The sequence below is a fragment of the Carcharhinus amblyrhynchos genome, chromosome 17 (assembly GCF_965287045.1).
Source record: "Carcharhinus amblyrhynchos chromosome 17, sCarAmb.v2.hapA, whole genome shotgun sequence".
NCBI classification, from domain to species: Eukaryota; Metazoa; Chordata; class Chondrichthyes; order Carcharhiniformes; family Carcharhinidae; genus Carcharhinus; species Carcharhinus amblyrhynchos.
Genome location: NC_137340.1, coordinates 8,540,965 through 8,566,257, shown reverse-complemented (window position 1 = coordinate 8,566,257; position 25,293 = coordinate 8,540,965). Strand labels below are relative to the sequence as shown.

At 42.2% G+C, this 25,293-nt stretch overlaps 1 protein-coding gene across 1 annotated transcript in view; it reads right to left on the bottom strand.

Moving 5' to 3' along the window:
* ipmkb (inositol polyphosphate multikinase b) overlaps window positions 1-25,293 on the bottom strand; it is a 94,592-nt gene that overhangs the window by 25,481 nt on the left and 43,818 nt on the right. Inside the window, exons 4-5 of the mRNA XM_080205455.1 lie at window positions 21,869-22,041; window positions 3,037-3,118 (exon numbers count right to left, since the gene is read on the bottom strand). Of these exons, the coding sequence (XP_080061581.1) occupies window positions 3,037-3,118; window positions 21,869-22,041 (255 nt within the window). The remainder of the gene's footprint in view (window positions 1-3,036; window positions 3,119-21,868; window positions 22,042-25,293) is intronic.

Below are 25,293 nucleotides of genomic sequence, written 5' to 3'. Positions count from 1 at the left end.
CATTCCTGCTCTGCCACCCCATTCTATGTTTAAGTTTGGATGAAATGGTCTCTACGAGCCAGCTCCCAGCATTCATGCCATGGGCTCCTATAACCCAGTATCAAGCTGACTGACCGACGAACAATTAGTTATCTACCAGGTTAGGAAAGTCAGAAGCCAGATGCAGCAGCGTGTAAACAGTGGGAGACCCCAATTCAATGCAAATCTCATGAAATTGTAACAAAAAGAGCAACTTGCATGGAGTATAGACAAATATAACATTTATAAAAATGTCTTGGTAGACTTCAGCCAGGAGAAATGCTCCAGGTCTCCCTATTCCCAAGCATCAACGGATGGAACTCATTCTCAACAAAATCCATTGATGCCACTTGGATTAATGCATTTACAGAGGTAAATATTCCACTGTGGAATACAGTGATTTTATAGTGGGTGTAGGTGGAAATGTGAAATTGAGACACAATCAGATCAGCCATGAACTAACTGAATGGCAGAGCAGGCTCAAGTGGCTAAAACAGTTACTCTTGCTCCTAATACATACGTTCATATGTAAATTAACTGAGGGTTTCAAAAACAATTTGCATCTACGTAACTCCTTTAGAATCACAAAATGTCCTAAGGCACTTGACAACAGTGCGATCAATAAATACTTAACACCAAGCTACTGCATGCAATATCAAGACAGATGACCAAAAGCGTGAATCGAGAAGTAGGATAAAAGGTGGTGAAGAGAAGGATAGAGGCAGAGAGGTTTAGGGAAGGCATTCCAGAGCACAGCTCCTAGACGACTGCCATCACAGCCACCAATGGCAGAATGACCAAAACTGGGGAATGGACAAGATGCCAGAATTGCAAGAGCACTGGGATCTTGAAGGAGGAAGTTACAAAGATTAACAGAAGCAAGGTCTCTGAAGTGTTTGAAAACCAGGAAGGATTTAAAATTGATGTCTGTTGCCAGACTGGGAGCCAGCTGCAAATCAACAAGTAAAAAGGAAACGGTCGAGTGGGATTGAGTATGAAAAAGAGACAGATACCCACTTCAAAAGTTAATATTACGGGATAAAGGAAAAGCGCAGAAGAAATTGAGATGAAACAAATAAAGCTGCCATGGCTAACAAAATGATTCAATGGGCTTGAAAATTCTATTCCTGTCACTTCTTAGAAGCACTGACATTGGGGGTGGGGAAAGGTAAAAACACTTCAAAGGAGCACAACGGATAGTCAGTTTAAACAGAAGAGTTTATACTGACATCCATATTCCCCTATCAGATTAATTCCCAGGGTTCACATACATGTCTGTTACATCAACAGGATACACAAAACCAAAAGTTTGGAGGAGCAAGGCCACAGAGTGATTTGGAAACAAGAATAGGAAATTTAAAAGTCAACAACTGAAAAACAACAGTTTCCCTCTCCATAGATGTTGCCAAGCCCTTGAATTTTTCCAGCACTTTGCACTTTTATTTCAATGTCTAGCAACCGTAGAATTGTGATTTTATAAGACGTGCACAACACTCGTTAGGGAACATGCTCAAGAACTCACATTAGAGCCTTAGGAGTTAATTGGGAAAAATTTACATTGGATAATGAGTAGCTACTAGCTAATTCAGACAACTACCGCAGGTCACACATTTCTTTTTCAAGGTTTGGCACAACTTCAAATAAATCCCGAAGTATTATACTAATAAATTAACCATCCAGGCAAACGTTGGAGTTTGCATCATCTGTGTAAGAATTTACAAGGCAAAGCAGTTTCCCTCCCCTATAAGTACAAGAACTGTATTTACTTCTGTAACTAATGTTGCATTGTTTCCATGGGGAATGCTCCTCAGGCATCTCCTGAAAGCAGCACTAAGGTTTCTTTGCTGAACCAGCATAGATACAATATTCTGTATTCAAAGCAAATCATCAGATTAACAGGTACAACTAATTAGGAGTAAATCAAAATATCCATAAACCATTATAAAACACCTTCGCCTTCTTACCATTTTGCTTCCACTCAGAAGAAGCTTACCGTTACGACACTTATAAAAGCTCTTCACAAAAATTCAATAGAAAGTAGATTACTGTATTTGAGTATTTTGCTTTTGTATAGGTTGTTCAGCAGACACGTTTCAACCATTTTTGCTATCATACCACGAACGGCAGATCCTCAGAACCCACCGGCATCGGAAACGCATCTCGCCGATGATCCGCTGTGAACTGTTGTGTTAACTAGTCTGAGGCCAACGTGCCACAGACTATCGGGGTTTTCTCTTAGGTAATGGGTGAAATAGGATTCAGCAGAGCAGACAAAAGAAAGAACTGAAGAGAAACATGGGCAGTTCTGCCTGTCAACAAGTCTTTCAGATTGCATTCAATGCTGCACTGGTAAGATATTTATAATGACTAATAATTCGATAACCACATTTTGATGAGTGGGGATTGGAGGGGAGGGGGATAAATAAATTGGACTATTAGCAATTATGTGCAATGACTTTACAAGCCGTTTGATGTTGCTTGAGGGCCTGACTGGGCTCTGCTGTCATGTGGATTAATTTGCCATCTGCACTCACCGCGTAGGCTTATGCTTCAAAGATGATCAAATGAGTGAGGTCGTGTAGGGTGAGCGTATGAGCTACCAGAGGGGGAAGGCCACGGAGAAAGGACCACAAGATAGGATGGGTGAATAGAAACGGCACTTCCACGTTCGCACTGTGAAATATTAGTCATATCACCTAGGTTTGCTTTTTCTAGATGTCCGTGGTATTTTCTGACACCTTTGGAGATTTAACAATAGTTCCTTTGTTGGGGGTTGAACGGTGAGCACAGATTTTAAAAACATGAGCTCTTCCTTGGCTGTCTTTTACCTTTTTTATGTACGTACATATTGCTCTCAAGGGCAGGAGATTTTTGACTACTTATCACTTTTCAGTAATGAACGCTAAGCATGAGGATGGGAGGCATTAGCGTCACAGTTAAATATGGCTTCCACTGTAGTCCCAGATTACATGAAGGAATATCAGAACAAGATGCAATCTTGTAAGAATTTAATCTCACCGTCTTTTAAAGTTTCCTTTGTTAAACCTCTTCCGTAGCGCTGGTCGTATGTCATGTAGCTATCAGATGAGAACTGGTAGACCTGGGTAGAAAAATTTTCATTAGAATCAAGTGTTAGCATTCCTTTCATTTAAAATATCTGCTGGCTACTAACATTCATTGAGAATAGCTAAACACAATTAAAAGTTTCAAAAGTTTTTTTTAATTAGTGTCACAAGTAGGTTTATGTTAGCACTGCAATGAAGTTACTGTGAAAATCAGTTAAATGGAAATGAGCAGAATTTATCTGCAGGGAATATCACAAAGTTCGAATGCCCACAAAGAAGAATGAGGAGGAAAGTTGGTAGTGGGGGATGTGTTTAGAAATCCTTCAGTGTGCAATAGATCAATGCGGATGATATCAGTACAATCAGAACCTTACATTATTACCCAATTAGTTGGACAATTATGCAACAAATGCAATCATAAAAATCCATTGCTTTAGAGCATTGTTAGGGTCTCTCAGAGTCTCTTGCACCATTCTGATTCCGATGCTACTCACCTGAATGTCATTTAAACCAGGGCCCCTTGCCTGGGGCACATATCTGAATGCAATGAAAACAGCTGGTCTGTTCCATTGCTCCAAATTCATTTGCAGTGAGGCATAATCACAGCTCCAGACAAAATTCACTCCCTTGCAAAAAACCCCTGCAAATGAAGTTATTGAAGGGGGCGTGTGTGTGTGTGTGTGTGTGTGTGTGTGTGTGTGTGTGTGTGCGCGCGCGTGCGTGCGTTCAGGAGGACAGTGGGGGAATGATGAAATTTGGGGATGGGATGCTAGGTAAAAGGATAGATTGAAAATGTTATAGGAACACGAAATGTATAGCATTCAGGTTTTTAGTGACTATTCTGTACATAACAGAGTTATAAAAGGAAGCTTACAAGGGGAACAAACAAAATCCCTACAGAGAGAAGTAATGAGAACCTTCTAGAGTTTGAGTGACCGTGAACCACATTGAGGAATGATCATGGGAATTTGGAATTACATTGAGCCATGTCTAAGAGCAACTGATAAATCTGTCCTTCTGATCAGCCTAAAATCCAACAGGTTTATTTGGTAGCACAAGCCACAAGCTTTTGGAGCGCTGCCCCTTCATCAAGTAAGTCACCTGATGAAGGGGCAGTACTCCAAAAGCTGGTGGCTTGTGCTACCAAGTAAACCTGTTGGATTTTAACCTGGTGTTGAGAGATTTCTTACTGTACTTCTGGTCAGGGTAGACATTCAGACAAGAAATAATGAGCAAGCAAATCATTAACATGCTCAGTTTGAGGAGATGACAGGTTTCAAACTGCGATCCATTGTAGCACTGTGCCAGAAGAATCCATTTTCGGCTCTTGTAAATCTGAGGCTGTTAAATCTACAATAAAAATACCTCAGCTGGATACTGACATCAGAACAAATAATCACAAAAAAAAGTGCAACATTTGTAGTATTAGTACAATTACAAAAATAAATTGACCTGACAAACCTACACAACTACATGTAAGCATGTGGTAAACATTGGCATTAATTACAATCTTTATAACTTGGGGCTAGGAAACACACTCAAATCTGGATCCTGAAAGCTATGCATGATTAACTTCAGTCCTTTGCAATGCAATCGAGCCAGTCAACAATAGCTACTGAAATGTCAGTGTATCATATTGGCCGAACTTTCAAAGCTGCTGAATGTTACTTGCAGAACTTACCAACTAAAGGAATTGTTTCCTTCCATCAGCATTTGTAAATATTTTTGTCTCAGTTATCCGCATTGTAATAAATGTCAGAAATACTGGACAGCGAGTAGATCCTCGTATCCCGTGTATCTCAGTTACCCGGACACCATTTTAACAGATGAGCGGTTATAAATCAGGTCATCGACTAGCCTCCTAATCAGGCGTAAATTTCACACCAAGAGATTAGCATTTATCTCGTCTAACACTTCAGTACAGTACTGAGGGAGTGCCGCACTGTTTTTCAAACAAGATGATAAATAGGGATTTTTTAAAACCCATGGTACGATCCTACGAGAACCAGGGGGAAGTTAGAACATAAGAAATAGGAGCAGGAGTAGGCCATCTAGCCCTTTGAGCCTGTCCCGCCATTCAATAAGATCATGGCTGATCTGTCGTGGCTCAGTTGCACATTCCCGCCCTCTCCCCATAACCCTTAATCCCCTCTCTTATCAAAAACCCATCAGCCCGCGTCTTAAAAATATTTAGCGAGGTAGCCTCCACCACTTCAACGGGCAGAGAATTCCAGAGATTCACCACCCTTTGAGTGAAGAAGTTCCTCCTCAACTCTGTTCTAAACCGCCCCCCCTTTATCTTGAGGCTGTGCCCCCTAGTCCTACTGTCCTTTCTGAGCAGGAAGAGTCTCTCCACCTCTATCCTATGCATCCCATTCATCATCTTATACGTCTCAATGAGATCTCCCCTCATTCCTCTAAACTCTAACGAGTGCAAGCCTAGTTTATTCAGCCTCTCCTCATAGCTCAACCCCTTCGACTCCGGCATCAGCCTAGTAAACCTCCTCTGCACTCCCTCCAAGGCCAAAATATCCTTGCGTAAGTACGGCGCCCAAATCTGCACACAGTACTCCAGCCGCGGCCTCACCAGTGCCCTGTACAGTTGCAGCAAGACCTCCCTACTTTTATATTCCATCCCCCTCACTATGAAGGCCAGCATCCCATTCGCCTTCCTGACCACCTGCTGCACCTGCAAGCTGGGTTTTTGCGACTCATGCACAAGGACCCCGAGGTCCCTCTGCACCGTCGCCTGCTGCAGTTTTTCGCCTCGTAAGTAATAATCCTTCCTACCATTATTCCTACCAAAGTGGACCACCTCGCACTTGCCAACATTAAATTCCATTTGCCATTTCCTGGCCCATTCGCCCAGCCTATCTAGATCCTTCTGTAGACTCTCCACACCCTCCACACAATTTGCTGTTCCACCAATCTTGGCATCATCAGCAAATTTCGACACCCTACACTCGGTTCCCGCCTCCAGATCATCTATATAAATGGTAAATAGCTGAGGCCCCAGCACCGACCCCTGGGGCACTCCACTAGTCACCATCCGCCAATCCCAATAGCACCCATTGACCCCCACTCTCTGCCTCCTATTTGACAACCGTTGTAGGTAAAATGTTAGAATCCGTCATCAAGGAGGAAATAGCGAGGCATCTTGAGAGGAATTGCTTGATAGAGCAGACGCAGCACGGTTTCGTAAAAGGGAAGTCGTGTCTCACAAGAGGTTATTGCAGAAGGTCAGGGGACATGGAGTTGGGGGTAGGGTGTTCTACTGATCTTGGCCAACATTTATCCTTCAACTGACATCATGAGAAAGGATCAGCTGTACTTCATTGTCGTTTCGAGAGATTTTACTGTGCACCGACTGACAGGCACGCTCTGATAAATTACAACAGCAACGGCACACAGGCTGGGAAGTGCATCAAGGCATCCCGAGATCATGCAATATACAAGACTTCCGTTTTTTTAATTTTCAAATATTTTTGGGAATCTAACGTACCTTTCAAATGCGCATTAAAATCAGGAAATCCCCTACCCCCTATCACTCTTCCTCTGTTGAGGAATCAGTGCTCCTCCATTTTGAACATCACTTATTAGAAGTACTACACAAATATATGCGGAGATTACAGATAGCTCCGAGAAAAATAGGATGGTAATAGTGGAGCATTTTAACTTTCCCAACTCTGACTGGGACAGCCGTAGTGTTAGAGGGCTGGACGGAGAGAAATTTGTTGAGCGTGTTCAGGAGGAATTTCTCATTCAGTACGTAGATGGCCCGACTAGAGAGGAAGCAAAACTTGAACGCCTCTTGGGAAATAAGGAAGGGCAGGTGACAGAAGCGTTAGTGAGGGATCACTTTGGGACCAGTGACCGTAATTCTATTAGTTTTAAGATAGTGATGGTCTGGCCCAAAAGTTAAAATTCTAAATTGGGGCAAAGCCAATTTTGATGGTATCAGGCAGGAACTTTGAAAGGTTAATTGGGGGAGTTTGTGGGAAGACATAGGGATATCTGGTAAGTGGTAGGCTTTCAAAAGTGTGTTAACCAGGGTTCAGGGTAAGAATATTCCTCTTAGAGTGACGGGCAAGGCTAGTAGAAGTAGGGAACCCTGAATGACTCAGGATTTTGAGACCCTGGTCAAAGGAGGAGGCGCATGACATGCAAAGGCAGCTGCGATCAAGTGGATCCCTTGAAGAGTATAGAGGATGTAGAAGTAAAGTTGAGACAAAAATCAGGAGGACAAAAAGGGGACGCAAGATTGTTTAGGCAGGTAAGGCAAAAGGAGAATCCAAAGAGCTTCCACAAATACATAAAGGGCAAAAGAGTAACAAGGGAGAGAGTAGAGCCTCTTAAGGATCAACAAGGTCATCTATGTGCGGATCCACAAGAGCTAGGTGAGATCTTAAGTGAATGCTTCTCATCAGTATTTACTGTTGAGAAAAGCTGGACGTTAGGGAACTTGGGGAAATAAACATGTCTTGAGAAGTGTACATATAACAGAGGTGGTGGTGCTGGAAGTCTTAAAATGCATCAAGGTAGATAAATGCTCAGGACCTGATGAAATGTATCCCAAGACATTATGGGAGGCCAGGGAGGAAATTGTGGGTCCCCTAGCAGAGATTTTGGAATCATCAATAGTCACAGATGAGATACCTGAAGATTGGAGGGTGGCAAATGTTGTGCCTTTGTTTAAAAGGGGCTGCAGGGAAAAGCTTGGGAACTACAGGCCAGCGAGCCTCACATCTGTAGTGGTTAAGTTGTTAGAAGGTATTTTGACAGACAGGATCTTACAGGCATTTAGCAACTTAAGGACTGATTAGGGGCAGTCAGCATGGCTTTGAGAGTGGAAAATCATGTCTCACAAATTTGATAGAGTTTTTTGAAGGGGTAATCAAGAAGGCAGATGAGGGCAGTGCAGTTAAAGTTGTCTACATGGACTTTAGCAAGGCCTCTGACAAGGTATCTCATGGTAGGTTGTTGCATAAGGTTAAATCTCATGGGACCCAGGGTGAGGTAGCTAAATGGATACAAAATTGGCTTAATGACAGAAGCTATAGAGTGCTTGTAGAGAGTTGTTTTTCAAACCGGAGGCCTGTGACCAGCAGCGTGCCTCAGGGATTGGTGCTGAGTCCACTGTCATTTGTCATTTATATTAACGATTTAGATGAGAATATAACAGGCATGGTTAATTACTTTTCAGATGACACCAAGATTGGTGGCCTGGTGCACAGTGAAGAAGGTTATCTTGGATTGCAACTGGATCTTGATTAATTGGGCCAGTGAGCTGACAAATGGCAGATGGAGTTTAATTAAATGTGAGGTGATGCATTTTGGTAGATTGAACCAGAGTAGGACTTACTCAGTTAATGGTAGGGCACTGGGGAGAGTTATAGCACAGAGAGGTCTCGGTACATGTTCACAGCTCCTTGAAAGTGGGGTGATAGGTGGAAGAGTGGTAAAAAAGGAATTCAGCATGCTTGGTTTCATTGGTCAGAACATTGAATACAGGAGTTGGGACATCTTGTTGGAGTTGAACAAGACATTGGTACGGCCACGCTTGGAATACTGTATACAGTTCTGGTCACCCTATTATAGAAAGGATATTATTAAACTAGGAAGAGTTCAGAAAAAATTTACTAGGATGCTACCAGGACTTGACTGTTTGAGTTGAGTTATAAGGAGAGGATGGATAGACTGGGACTTTTTTCCCTGAAGCGTAGGAGACTGAAGGGTGATCTTATAGAGGTCAACAAAATAATGAGGGGCACAGATCAGCCTGATCGTCAATACCTTTTTCCAAAGGAAGGGGAATCTAAAACTAGAGGGCATAGGTTTAAGGTGAGAGGGGAGAGATACAAAAATGTCCAGAGGGCCAATTTTTTCACACAGAGGGCGGTGAGTGTCTGGAACAAGCTGCCAGAGATAGTAGTAGAGGTGGGTACAATCTTGTCTTTTAAAAAGCACTAAGAAGTTACATGGGTAAGATGGATATAGAGGGATATGGGCCAAATGTGGGCAATTAGGACTAGCTTAGGGAAAAATAAAAAGGAGCGGCATGGACAAGTTGAGCCGAAGGGCCTGTTTCCATGCTGTAAATCTCTATGACTAGGAGTGGCAAGGACACACAATGTACTCCACATAGGGAACTTCAACGTTCAACATCAAGAGTGGCTTAGTAGCGCTACTGGCCCACCGGTCGAGTCCCTAAAGGCAACGCTGTCAGACTGGGCACATGGCACAAAGTGGTGGAACCAAGAGGGAAAAATCTACTTGCTCTCGTCCTCACCAACCTTCTGTGATGTATCTGTCCATGCTTGTACTGATAGGAGTGACCACTGTACAGTCCACGTGGAGATGAATCCCATCTTCACACTGAGGATGCTCTCCATTATGTTATGCAGCATTACCATCATGCGAAATGGGATAGTTTCAGGACAGATCCAGTAGCTTTAAATGGGGCATCCATCAAGTGCTGTGGGCCATTATCATCAGCAGAACTGCATTCCATAACAAACTGTAACTTGATGACCCAGCCCACCTCTCACCCAACCATTAACGCCGAATGTGGGGATCAACCCTGGTTCAATAAAAAAAGTGTCGGATGACATGCCAGGAGCGACATGTACCAACCTGGTGAAGCTACAATACAGGACCACGTGCATGCTAAACAACAGAAGTGGCAAAGATCTAAGCGATCCAAAGGGTCAGACCGTAGCTCTGCAGTCCATCCACATCCGTTCATGAATGGTGGACGATTAAACAATTGGAGAATGAGGTTCCTCAAACAACTGCGTCCTGAGCCCAGCACAACGGTGCAAGGAACAAGGTTAAGTGTTTGCAACCATCTTCAGTTAGAATACTGAAATGATGCTCCATCTCAGCTTCCTCCTGAGGTGTCTGAATTGGCTTAGGCTGGCTTGTATTAATTCCCCACGTCATCAAGAGATGACTGAGCGTGCCGAATACAGCCGAGGCTGAAGCGGCCGACAACATCCCAGTTATAGTGCTAAAAACCTGCGTTCCAAAACTGGCCATCGATCTCGCCAAGCTGTTCTCGTACAATAACAACACTGGCATCTACCAAAGTGGAAAATTGCCCAGGTTCAATTCCAGAGTGTGACAAAGGCAATTAGGGATGGGCAATAAATCCTGGTTTTTGCCAGGTTGGCCCACATCCCATAACTCAAACAAAAACTCACTATAAAATCTTCAGTTGCCTGCTGCTAATTATTGCTGCGCTGGTTAAATATTCCATCAACTTCAAATGCAACATGCCCCTTGGGAGGTAAGCAAGCCAGTAGTTCAAACTGATCGTTTTCATGCACAAAAATATGCTTTACAAAAGTCAGCAGAACCAAAGGCAGACTGAAGTGAATTGTATAAGATGATGGATGTGGATGCAGATGCAGCAGCACAAAACAAGAAATCACTGCAAAGAGTCTTGTGTAATTCAACGGTCACAGGTTCCAAATCTCAAAGGAAGGCTTACCTTATCGACCATAATAGGAAAGAGCAAAATGTAAATTTATTAACAGATTTCTTCAGAAGTTGAGTCGGCAAGATCCACGCTTTATAAACTGGTTGAAATTATTGACGTATATGCTTTATTTGCCGAAGTTTTACGCTATAAAAACTTCTGCTGCCTAAACTGATTTGTGAATTCGAGGGCGACGTCTGGTGTGCATACTAATCGCTCCCCAGCACCTTCCGGTACTCGGGGCGCTTCTCTCGGACAGAATCATTTGGGAAATTTTGGAGACTCTCAGTGAAAAATCAAAACACAAAAAAATCTTCCAAAAATGACAATCATGCATACCAGCATCTTGCTAACTGACAGCTCTTGATAATTTATCAATTCTGAGAAAGTTTGTATCTAAATTGTGCAGCAATTTCGTGCGACAGTAGCTCTACCCTTAGGCTGTCAGACTATTCCTGGGACTAATCTGATTTGCATGAATGAATATCATTCTAATTTCTTGTGGGTCAGACCTTTCAAGTCACAAGCTTGCTGCGTGTACAACTTCTTTTGAGAGGAGGATCCACAATGGGTCATTTCGCTAATGTTTGCGAAAGACTTCTTTTGCAAAGTTAATAACTGGGGTGCTCCAGCAGCTTTGTAAATCATTCCAAAATCTAAACAGATCATCAGGGCAATACGCTAGACTTAAACAGTGGTGTCGTCAAAACGAAAGAGATGTTAGATCAGTAAAATAATTTTACGAAACTACTTTAAAAAACTGCTAAAAAGATTGTCTAAACATCTTATACGATTGACATGTTAGAGTACAACACGTTTAAAATGTCTGCAAACAATTTTAAAAAAACTTCAAATTGGATATTGCATTTTATAAGCATTCAGTATTCACTACAATTTGCACATTGACAGCCTTAGTGACAAAGCAAGCAGAAATCATTACAATCCTGTAAGCCATACCTTAATGTCCATTTTAACCCTTAACGTTTAGATGAATAAAACAGCACAATCTACAAATATACATAAAAGTCTGCAAGAGGTTGTTTTTAAAAAAAACTAAAAATGTAGCCAGAGCAAAGTTGTGACATCTTACGTTGTGTGAAAGGCATTACATAAAGGGTGGTACAGCTGTGAGGTAGGTGTAGTGGTCAGACACATTTGAAGCCTCTTGTGTTAGCACAGACTAAACCTTAGACAACATTCATTGCTAAACAGGAACTACACATGCCAAGTGATGCATCTTCTGGTGTTTGTGTGTGAAGTGGCACTTTTGGATTAGCATTACTTGTAAGTGGATACATGGTAATCTTAACATACCTGGCATTTATTGGTCAGAAATGCATTTTACCCATAAAAACAATACTTTCCTTTACTGCCTTTATCGATAGGAAGCTGCAACCTAGAGAAGGATGAAGCAAACTAACTGTCAAAATGTTACCTACAGCCTTTCATACTTACCCAGACATCCTGTGGGAGGCTTTAGTTTGCTTTCAAACTAAGCAACAAATGAAAATCTGGTTTAACAAGCAGTATACATTCTAATTTCCACAATTTTAATTTCATAATTCTGAATATAATATTTTTGTGTAAAGCACTTAAGCCACAGCTTTAAAAAAAAGGTTTATATATAGAAATAGGACCGAGAATGAAAGCCTTGCACACAGTACAATGTCCTTGCTCCTTTTTCCTTCGAAACTCATTAGCAAGGCTCATGAGCGGAGTTTATAAACAAGCCTCCTGGATGGAACTGTCCTATGTTGTATCGCTAGCTCGCACGCAGTAAGGTCACATTAACCATGACTAGGGACAGATTGTTGGAATTGGCTTCAGCGTCCTGGGTTCAGGAGGGGAAGACTAGCCTGGAGCTCAGCTCCCAATTAGGATCCTTTCCCGAAGGACACCACTGTGGACCAACGAATGTGACTTGACTGTAGTGCTCTCCATTGACTCACAAGTCTGTCAACTCTGTCAAGCTTATGTAGGAACAATGGCTACCTGGGTGAGACACCCCAGAACACCTGGCAACCTGTGAAACCACATACTAGCCTTCCCTGAGGGAGAAGCAGCAAAGGAGAAAAAAAGCAACTCCAGATTAATTATTCCAGTTAACCATTGCAAAATGTTGGGAGTCTCATATAAAACTTGACTTAACCTTTATCCTTGTAAAATACCTTGATTGATAAAAAAAAATTATTAGATTGATAAAAAGGAATTATTAACCACACCAAGTCCTAAGAAAACAGATTCAAACCAAGACAGTTTTAGAGTTTCTATGTTGAGGATCTGCAAAAACATAAAATTTGCTTAAACTGTACAAATTAAATAAAATACGGTCGATACCGGTCACCATTCGACACGAATATATCACCGATGGGGAACAAACTCCAATACTGCATTCAGATTATTATATCCACAACCTCGACTCGAACGTTTTTTGCGTCTGTAATTTCGTCTTTTTTTTGTACGTCAGTGCTTAAGGACATTAACCTCAAATACCCATGAATCCGGACCATTACAGCAAATCTGAAATAAAGATTCAGAAAAACAAGGGGTGGCAAATGAGATGCCTCCCGCTTGAAGTGCCGCTTAAAACTGGTCACCTATTAATCACCATGTCATCAGTTCACCATGACCTGTAAATGTTCAAACCTTGACATTAAGATCACTCATCTTGGTTGTCGAAAGGTTATCTATGATACCAAGGTACGGCCAGGGAAACCATTGATTTCCAGCGCTGATTATTCCAAAGGCAATCAAAGGCTGTAATTTTCCACATGCAACACACACTGAAGTTTGCTCCCACTTTGTATTTTAGATGTGTGCGAAATACAGCAGAATTTTATAGTGGCCACTGATAACACTACCTCACAATGTAAACAAAAGTAAATCTTGTAAACAAAAGTAACCCTTGGCCATATGCAAGAGATTGATTTATTGGTTGGCTTCATTCTCACAATTCAAACAAATCATCATGCTTTTGCATCTAAAAATCTGACGTAGGAAATAAGAGTAGGCCATTCAGCCCCTCAAGCCTGTTCCATCCACTATTCAATTAAATCATGGTTCATCTATCTCAATGCCATTTTCCTAGACGTTCCCATAATCCGTAATGTGTCTTTATGAACTAGAAAGCCATCAATCTCAAACATACTCAATGACTGAGCATCCACAGGGGTAGAGAATTCCAAAGATTCACCACACTCTGACTGAAGGAATTCCTCCTCATCTTGGTCCTATCTACATAGTCTGTCACTTTTTGTTTAACTGTGTCACCTGGTTCTACACCTATACACACACACACACACATCCTCCCTCCCACCTTGGCAAATAAGCTTCCACATTCACCATGTCAAGCCCTGTGAAAATTTTGTATGTTTCAATGAGATTGTCTCTCATTCTTCTGAACTCAAGAATGCAGGCTCAGTCTCCTTATTCTTTCCTCATAAGACAATCCTGCCAGCTAACTGGGGTAAGCAGTTAAGTGAAGCCCATTTTAACTAAAAAGTAAACAACAAATGTGTACTCTGACACTAAATTTCAACTGAAATGAGCCAGTTACAATCCTATAGCTATCACAAAGAGTATTTCTTAAAAAAAATCATAGAATCCTACAGTGCAGAAGGAGGCCACGCTGTCCATCAAGTTTGCACCAACCACAATCCTAGTCAGTCCCTCTCCCCACAGCCCCATGCATTTATCCTAGCTAACCTCCCTGACACTAAGGGGCAATTTAGCACGGCCAATCCACCTAACCCGCATACCTTTGGACTGTGGGAGGAAACCAGAGCACTCAGAAGAAACCCATGCAGACACAGAGAGAATTTGCGAACTCCACACAGGCAGTGATCCAACCTGGGAATTGAACCCAGGTCTCTGGCGCTGTGAGGCAGCAGTGCTAACCACTGTTCCGCCCAAATCCTGGTTCCTGTAATAGCGAAATTGTATTGTGAAAGCTCTCCAAATTCTTCCATAAGCAGCTGTGCTCCAGGTTCACTCTGCCAGTTCTGTGCTGAGGAGCTGTTCTCGGTCAGGGAGGCATTAGGCACATGGCAATTAGGACTCTCCACCGCCCAAGTTAATACAGACTGAATGGCCAGCGTTCCCACTCCTCACCACTATTGTGCAATTTCTGCTGCAGGTGCCAGTCATAGAGTAGTGATAGCGCAGGAGAAGTCCATGCAACCCATCAACTCCATGTTGGTCATGGCAGTTCGGTCACTGGGTGGGAGCAAGACTGATTCAGCCATGATGACCTGATGATCAAATAGCCCACCGCATAAGGCTGACTCAAGAACATTAGAAAAATACTTCAAGAAAGCACAAAGTGTCTGAAGAGGAGACAGGAAAATGAGCAAGCAAAAAATAAATTCTTCAGCAAAAAAGTTAAAATACCTTAAACTGAAAACCACATCCCTAAAAGCAAAGTGGATTTGTTTATGTCCCTGGATAATTCTGAATCATATAAATTAGCTGTAACCACATTACCCTCTCAGATTTCTGTTCCTTGATCACTGTGTAAACAGTGCTGGTCAAAGACAGTCTGGAAACAGATGTTTGCTTTGGATTTTTACTTTCATTTATAATTACAAAAATGAAGGTTCTACACAGAATGCCTGCTCCTCATCTATTAAAAGCAGCATTGAATATACAGAAGTAGAAGGACAACAGACAGCAGCAACAAGTACAACACATTCCTGCACAACATGCTGGATAATGTCTCAGTTTCGAAAACTATCTTGCCCTCCAATGATAGTGTTGTGAATTATGGCACAGGTAACAGCTAAAGATGGGGAGCACGGTCACTTCACACCCTTATCGGGTGGGCCTGGCACACAACAGGAATGCCTCTTAGGTATCTTTCTCCCCAGTGGAAACGGGACACCATTTTTTTTCTTTATTCACTCATGGGACACGGGTGTCACTGGCTGGCCAGCATTTATTGTCCACCCCCATTTTGGCCCGAGGGCAGTTGAGAGTCAACCACATTGCTGTGGCTCTGGAGTTACACGTAGCCAGACCAAGTGAGGACCGCAGGTTTCCTTCCACGAAGGACATTAGACATGGGCTTTCACAACAATCGACAATGATTTCATGATCGTCAGCAGATTCTTAATTCCAGATTTTTTTTATTGAAATCAAATTCCACCATCTGCTGTGACGGGATTCGAACTCAGGTCCTCAGAATCGTAGCGGAGTTTCTGGATTAATAGTCTAGCGATAATACCACTCAACCGTCATCTGTCCCAAAAATGGCTTTGTTGGATGAGACAGAAATGAGTCTCCATCATGTTTTTAATTTGAGGATGATAATCCTTTCGGGATTTAAATTTTAGTGATAATTTTGAAGAAGCGCACAAGTATCTTTTGCGCTTCACTCTACTGTTAGCACCCTCATCTCTAATGACTATGACGGGGAATTTACATTCTCTTAATTAGAACTGGTGCTCAACGCTCTTTTCACGAGAGGAAAAAACATGTGAACTCCCAACGATTAAAAATATCACTGAATTGTTATTTTCCATTGTAAGAGATTTGGTTATTCTTACACGTAGAAGTACAGAAGTGCAGAAGTTAACAAAAAGGTTTTTATTGCTCCAACAAAACGTAAAATGTGAATATTGAACAGAATTATTCTTACAATTTGGAGCTCTTCCAAATACTGACTTTACCCAAAACACATCTTGGAAAATTTTTAAATATTAAGTTAGCCTATAAAAATGAGTGCATTTTCTCTTTTGTCGCTTAAAGTAGTAAGGAAGGCTGGGAAGTATTTCTCAATCTCTTAATAAGTATTGAGATTTCATAACCAGTTCGAAGGTATTCTGCATTCAGTAGCACATTCTCAACTTCATGGCGGCACGGTGACACAGTGGTCAGCACTGATGCCCCACAGCGCCAAGGACCCAGCCTTGGGTTACTGTTTGAATGGAGTTTGCTCATTCCCCCTCTCCATGCCCGCGTGGGTTTCCTCCGGGTGCTTTGGTTTCCTCCCACTGTCCAAAGATGTGCAAGTTAGACAGATTAGCCACGGTAAATGCGTGAGGTTACAGGGACTGGGCAGGGGAAAGGGGCTGTTACGGGAGTCAGTGGTACCTTGATGGGCTGAAAGGCTTCTTGTGCGTGGATGGGATTCTACGATACGTGATTCACAAAGACAGGGCCATTGTGGCCTATTTTTCAAAGGGAATCTTTTGCAATGGGACCTTGAACTATGAAATAGAAATAAAGAAAAACTGTGAAATAGACTGGGAATAATCTAGAGGGCGCTTAACTGCAGGAAAAATCAGTACTGGTGTATGATGCATTTCTTTCAGCAATGGAACAAGACTCAAAATGGTGAACCTTCACAGCAGGGATCACTCCTAACACTTAGATGATTCAATTTGTTCTTGGAAGACCAGGAAACTGAGTGAGATGGTATTTTGCACAGTATGTACTCACCCAAAATTTCCTTTATTATTGGCTCCTTACAGACTGCTTCTGACAAATGCTGGTTTGACCCATGTTACCCTCTCTCCTCTATTCTTCTCCACCTATATCTGTAAACAACTAAACCCAGCAGGTGTCTATCTTTTGTGCAGCAGCAGCAGCTCGACGCAATACATTTCAAAGGCAGTATTTAAATACTGGAGCTTTGAATAATCAGTCAGTTAGTGCTGCTGGAAGCTGATGCATCATGCTCTGCATAACCAACACTGATATTGATTAGGGCTTTGTCTCACTTGCCACTGTCAAAATTTGTTGTGTTACAAAACCGGCTTTCATTATAAACGAGACAGCTACGGCAAATTACAGAAGTGACTCAGCCTTTTCAAAGGCAGGCAGTCTTCAAACTATAAAGTGAGATTAAAACCTTCAAGTAGTCCTGATCAGCTGTTTGTAAAACATTTGGAATTAAAATGAGTAAACATTTATGAAATGAAAATTGTCAAGGCTGCGTCAATCACTGTATTTTTGGAACAGCCATTTGATCCTTCAAGTAGTGCCAGAGACGAGGAACTTCAGTTGTGAAGATCGACTGGAGAAGTTAGGGCTGTCTTCCTTGAAGAGAAGGCGGAGAGGAGATGTGACAGAGGTGTTCAAAAATCACGAGAAGTCTGGACAGAGTAGATAGGGAGAAACTGTTCCCGCTCTTAAAAGGATCAAGAACGAGGAGGCACAGATTGAAAGCAATTTGTACAACGAGTAAAACAGACACGAGAAAAATAAATTTCACACACAGGCATTTCAGATCTGGAACGCGCTGCCTGAGGGGGTGACGGAGGCAGGTTCAGTCGAGGCTTTCAAAAGGTAACTAGCCTGTTATGTGAACAATGAACGTGTAGGATTATGAGGAGGTGGGGGAATGGAACTAAGTGCATTGCTTTTCCATTGAGCCAGAGTAGACACGATGGGCTGAATGGCCTCCTTCCACACTGTTACGATCCTACGATCGTGAAAGTGCCGACCTCATAGCAGACTTCTACGTCACGGAATAAACAAGTACTTAAAGATAAATGGCATAAGCAAGAACTGACTCAATGGTTGGGTTCAAAACTTAACATCATAGTTTCTTCCCGTGTCGACTTTTTATATTGTCTTAGATTAAATCTAGAGGGGTAAAAACAAAGCGGCTTATTAGGCCCAACTTCTTCATTTGTCAATTCCACAGGACAATAAAGCAGGAAAAAGTCAGTTAGCCCCATAATTGTGATCTGTAATTCAATTAGACCACGACTGGACCATTACATACCATATCCCATGATACATAAAGTTAAGTTTATTTATTAGTTACCAGCAAGGTTTAAATTAATATTGCAATGAAGTTACTGTGAAATTCCCCTAGTCGCCACACTCTGGCACCTGTTCGGGTCAATGCACCTAACCAGCACAACTTTCAGACTGTGGGAGGAAACTGGAGCACCCAGAGGAAACCCACACAGATATGGGGAGAAAGTGCAAACTCCATACAGCTAGTGGCCCAAGCCAGGAATCAAACCCGAGTCCCTGGCGCTGTGAGGCAGCAGTGCTAACCATGTATCACCATGCCACCTACTGTACCCCTGTCTAGCAAAAATTTATCAATCCCAACATCTATAATCATTTGGGGGAGAGAATGCCAAATCTCTACTGCACTCTGTGGATGAAAAATGCTTCCTAATTTTGATGGAAAGCTTAAAATTTATGTTCCTTTGTTCTCAATTTTCCCACTAGAGAAAATAATTGCTCTGGAGTTAGCCTATCAAATCCTTTTTAATATTTTAAACATTTCAATCAGATCACTTCTCAGATCTGCCACTCTCAGGGGAATGCAAGCTGAGTTTACACAAGCTATCCGCTTCATTTAGTGCTCTAAGCTTCATCTGTCCATCTTTTCATTATACCTTCCATCCCTTTTCTTCTGAAACCATTTATACTCTCTGCATTGAAGGGCTTGTCACAGCCAATGGTACTCTGGCTGGAACTTTGACAAACATGGGATTTCACAAGTCAAATATACCAGCTGTTGCTGTAATACTGTGGCTGATAAACCAATTAAAGCTCAACCCATGAAACGACAAAGGTAATTCCATCATTTCTCACTGAGGGCTCTTCAAATTTTCCTTAAAACCTAGAGAACAAACAGTCTGGCGATCAAAGACAATACATCAGAACAATGTCACAGTGCCATTAGAAAGGTTCATAAAGGCAACTCAACGCCACCTTATCGAGAGAAATTATGAGGTGGATTATAAACGCTGGCCAAGCCAGTGACACCCACGTCTCAAAAGTAATTTTTTGTAAATGTTAATGGAATTTAAGGTTCTTATATTTATGTCACCAAAAAATTGCCAAAGCTTGACTGTAACAGCCCAAGTGGTCAACTATCCATACTCCACAACATATGTAAATATCTTTAAATACAAACCTAAAGCTAGATTCTTCTACAGAAAAAAAATTTACACCAAATCACCAAAGTACTATATAGAAGATTCAAGAGAAAGCATATCAGTCATATCATTGCTTTGATAGTATGTTCTGAATCCCTGATGATAAACTAAAACTGCAATGCACAATTCGCAAATGGATATGATCCAATTAATTACATGCAGGCATCTTTTCAGAATAGCCATGAAATATCAAACTCCGAAACAGTCCAAGTGTTACAGTGGGAATGGCGTACTCCCCCAGTACTAAAGCTACTACTCCGTTCAGCTTCGAAAGGACATCAGCCAAAGGCAAGTCAGAATATTTTGTAAAAGGTGAGAGAATGGATGCTCATGTGCACAAATCACTAAAACCTAGTGTCCATTTACAAAAATTATTCAAAATAGTCAATGGAAAGATGGCCTTTACCACAAGGGAAATACAATGCACAAGTGAGCAAGTAATGTGTCAATTGTAAAACACCCTGGACAGACCCACTCTGAGGTACTGTGTTCAGTTTTGGGCAACATACCCCAGTAAGGATATAATGGTCTTGGGAGGGGGCACTGTGCAGATCCACTTGAACGATACTGGGATTTTATGAGATCAGGTTGGATAATGGCTTCCATTCCCTTTAGCTTAGAAGCGGGAGCGGTGATAAGAATACGCGATTCAAAAAGGTGGTTGAGAGAGAAAGCATGTCCTCTGGTGAGGCCAACTGGAACTAAAATTAGAGCAAAGCCATTTATGATTGAAATCAGGAAGCACTTTATCACACAAAGGGAAATTTAAGTCTGAACACATGCCCCCAAAAAGTTAAGCTAAAATAGATTTTCAACACTGAGATTACTAGATTTCTGTGATGTTTCAAGGTATATCGATTTAAATTAGGGTTGAGATACACTTGACCAAGCTTTAACAGAATGACCTAACAGGCTTGAAGGGGCAGAAGGCCCACTTCTACTCCAATGTCACTCAGAAACAGCAGTACCACTTAAAGAGTAGGGTCCTACCCAAGAAAACAAGTCGGAAAAGGCCTGGGGCTTAAGCCGGACCATTGAGACATTTCAGGTGAGCAAAAATACTCACATTTAAACATCACTATCTATTAGATGATTACCTATAGTAACCAGGTTTTAAAAAAAGTGATGTTTTTGCTAAAAAAAGAAGACATCCTGCATGTCTGCTTTTCAGCACTAAGTCGCTAAAGTCCCAGATGAGCATAGGCTGCTCTCCCCTTTGGAAGGGAAGAGCTGCTGACTGGTGATAATTTAACCTGAAGATTACCACACCTAAGGCAAGGGGCAGGGTTGAGACGGCGGACCTTTCCAACAATACTCACATTCTGTACTACCGAATGATTATGGGGAAATGTTTAGTGCGATATTAATGTTAGTAATATAAATGGCATCTTCTGGCGATTTATCTCAAAGTAGGAACAAATGCTGTTTTCAATAAAGGAGACATTTTGGAACATTTAATTTGTAAATTAACAGAAAGACAACAATCCCATGAAACTGCACTGTCAACTGAGAGCCTCGTTTATCCAGGAGGGTGAACTGGCAATTCAGCTGCACGCTGCCAAGAACAAGTAGCTGTAAAAGCTTGGACAGAGTGCACTCAGATTTACGAATACCAATAAGTATCTCAACTACTGGCCCCGTAAAATTCTAACTCTCCGTTTCTTTTCAACGATTACTACTGTTTTTTCTTTTCAACTGCGTGGGCCGATGAATCGATTTGCTTGGGTTTGCAACATTTTACTTAGCCCTCAGTTTGAGTGCTGCTACTTCAAATAAATCACAAAGACCATGTAATTGATCATGTGGAAATGTTACATATTTCGTTGCAGAAGGTGGCGTAGTGATATTGTCACTGGACTCGTCATCCAGAGACGCAGGGTAATGCTCTGGGCTGGCAGGTACGAATTCCACCATGGCAAATTGTGGAATTTAAAAGTGACACAATGATCCACACTGCTGCCTCACGGCGCCAAGGACCAGATCTGAATCCTGTTTCCATGGGTTCCCTCCGGGCGCTCCGGTTTCCTCCTACAGTCCAAAAAATGTCAGTTTCTCGTTAGTAACACGGTTAGTATCCCTGCCTGTCACACGAGAGACCAGGATTCAATTCCCCAATGGGGAGATTGTTTCCTTCGCCATTCCCTGGTGCCTGGTGATTCAGTTTCAGTGTTTTGCCCGCCACGGCCTGTGTTCAATTCCTGGTCAGGGAAGCAGATTTAATCGTTCACATGATTAGGCCTACACCTGCTATCGTAATGGTAAATGACACTCTAATCAATAACACTACATCAGGAACCCATCATCTTTAGAAACTTAACAGTTCATCTTTACTAAACAATAGATAAAAACAAACACATTACAACTTGTGGTTCTTGGATTTGAGATCAAATTTCTCTTACCCTCATGCCAAGTACTAAGAAACCAATTTCTTCCATCAGCGGATATTTACTGATCTGTTGCTGTATCTTCTCAGCCGATGCGTCCGGGTCATAACTTTTCTTCCCTATTTTAACATCCATGATGCACGGTTTGTTGAACTTCCGTGTCACATCTTCCAGTTTAAGGTACAACTCTGAACTCGGAGGTTAAAGAGCAAATCCTCAGTGTAATTCCTTGAAACAATTTCCAGTGCCTCATTTTGTTTCTTTACTACTACCTTCAAGGTAAAAACATCAAACCTCATTTACTTACCAAAAGTTTCATGCTCATTATGATACTTGGCCCTTCCAGCCATGTACACAAGATTCACCTCTTGCTCACACGACTCTATCTCCACGGAACATTTAACTACAGAGTTTCCCTCCTAGTCCTGGTGTCAGCCGATATTATTAAAGATCCCATCTCTTCAAGTGCTGCCCCTCTTGTCTTGCTTATACCATCCTTCTCCAATGCTTCTCCAGTTTTGTAACCTGTGTGGCTCCGCTCTTGCTTGGTTTCATTCTTATCCACCTAACATTATGACTTGCAATGGCTCCTCTTCCTGCTCCCACACTGTTACCTTTGGCCTTCTCAAAGATCTATCCTTGGCTGTTTCTATTTCTCAGCTACATGCCGACCCTTGGTGATATCAACTGGAAGTTTAATTTACTGAGCTCTATCTCACACTACCACCTCTCTGGAATCCTTCGTGGTTGCTAAATTATCAGGCTGTTCTTTCAACATCCAGTACTGGAGAGGCAGAAATTTTCTCCAGTTAAATACTAGGAAGTCTGAAATCATAGAATCCCTACAGTGCAGAAGGAAGCCATTCGGCCATCAGTCTGCACCAATGAACCCATCGTGGCCCAATCCCTGTAACCCCACATATTTACCACGCTAATCCCTCTAACCTACGTGTCCCAGAACACTAAGGGGCAATTCAGGACCAATGCACCTAACCTGCACATCTTTGGACTGTGGGAGGAAACCGGAGCACCCAGAGGAAACTCACACAGACACAGAGTATGCAAACTCCACAAAAACAGTGACCCAACCCAGGAATCAAACCCAGGTCCCTGGAGCTGTGAGGCAGCAGTGACAACCACTGTGCCACCATGCTGCCCACAAGTCATTGCTTTTGGTCCATTTCAAACTCTGTTCCCTAGCCAGCAATTCCATCTCTCTCCTCTTAAACCTGTTAGAGAATTAATCAGATTGTAGGCAAAGCTGGTAGCACATCTGACTCTGAAATGAGCAACCAACAACTATGTCTGTATCATTACCAAGATCACCTATTTCTAATTCAGTATCACCCGACATTTCCCTTAGCCTCAACTCATCCATTGCTGAAACACTCACCCATCTTTGTTACTACTGGACTTAACTATCCCAATGCACCACTGGTTAGTTTCCAATGCCCCCCTGGCTGGGTTCAATGCCCCCTGGCTGGTTTCCAACACTCTGCCCCTTGGAAACTGGAGGTCATCCAAAACTCTGCTCCCATATTCTAAACCGCACTAGTCACATTCACCTGACCTAAACCAGCTCTGGGTCAAGCAATGATTTGACTTTAAAATTCTCAATCTCAAAACCCTCCCACGGTCTCAGCCCTCTCAACCTTCATAATCTTCTCTCGCCTCAAAACTGTTTGTGATGTCTGCACACATCTGATTCTGGTCCCTTGACCTATGGTGACCTTGCTTTCAGAGGTGGCACAGTGGTTATCACTGCTGCCTCATAACGTTGAGGACCCTGGTCCAATTCCCAGCTTTGGCTCACTGTCTGTGTTGAGTTTGCATGTTTTCCCCATGTCTGCGTGGGTTTCCTCTAGGTGTTCCTGTTTCCTCCCAAAGATGTATTGGTTAGGTGGATTGGCTATGCTAAACTGCCCCTTCGCATCAAGGGGAACTAGCTAACGTAAATGCATCGGCTTATGGGGATAGGGCTTGGGTGGGAATCATGGTCGGTGCAGATTCGATGGGCCGAATGGCCTTCTTCTGACTGTATGATTCTATGAATCATGAAATCGCGATAGTGCAGAAGAAGGCCTTTCAACCTATCGAGGCTGCATCTAAGCTCGAGAATTCCCAACCGAAACCTCTCATCCTGCTTTTTTTCCTGCAAGGCACATCTTAAGAAGTGCCTCCTGGAACTGGCTTTTGGTCATCTCCTCATGTAGTTCACTGTCACACTTTGTTTTAAACCTGCCTGTAAAGAACTTCTCGTCATTAAAGATGCCAAACAACACTGGCCACTTAACGATCATAAAAAATTTTAATGGAGTAGATATGGAATGCAACTTTTCCAACTTCATCTTTAAAATATTAGTTGAAATATCACGAGGGCAGAGGAACAACAGTAACAGGTTTCAGAAATAAAAACTGAATAGTTTTTATGTGGTACGAGGTAATCAGGTCTACTCAAATTGGATTTTTTTTTAAACATAAAACAAGGACCCACACAAACCTGAGATTTTTGTTTCTGCGTGAACAATTAACTAATATTGGGGCAAGAACAGAAAATAGCAACTCCGGTCTATTCTTCGGTTACTCAGCACTGATCAACAGTTGGAGATTTTGTCTCTGTTGATCACAGATGGCACCAGCAGCTGTTGTGTAGGAAGCAGTGGTCAGGAATGTGTTTGCAGACCAATTAAGTGTGTGTCAGTATACGGTTATTGCAATGCAGTCTAAGCAGTGATTAATTATTGTGAGCATTACTGCCGGAATGATCACACTAACTGAATTCAATACGACGGCTAGGTTTACTCACAGAGGGATACAAGCATTTCCAACATAAACAAAATCGCCACAAAGCTTTCAAATAAAAAACAATCAAATGGTTCTTTTCCAAATTCTGAATGCATAGATTACCTAAACAATTGTCTGCACAACAGAAGGGGGGAAAAATCTTTTTTCCGAAGCATGTACAGCGCCTCAGCTTAAACAGTATATTGCAATGAACGGAAATAACAAATATTGCCCACATAAACTTTTGCTGAAGAGGTTGGGAAAACCCAGAGAATGGCAGGGCACAATCATCACAAGGCACTTCACAGGAAGATTATGGCACCAAGCCGCATGAACAAATACGTCAGGTGACCAACAGGTTGGTGAAAGAGATGGGGATTAGGTGGGCAGGTCAGGACATTTCATGAGTCAGTGCAGACTCGATGGGCCAAAGAGCCTCTTCTGCACAGGAGTATTCAGTGATTCGGTCTTTAACGAGCTTCCTGAAGAGGAAAGCAAGGTAGAACAAAGAGAACATAGGATTAAGAAAAATACAGCACAGGGACAGACCCTTCAGCCCTCCAAGCCCATGCTGATCATAATGCCCTAACTAAATTAAACAAAACCTTCTGCCCTTACTCGGTTCACATCCCTCTATTCCCTCCCTACTCCTGTAT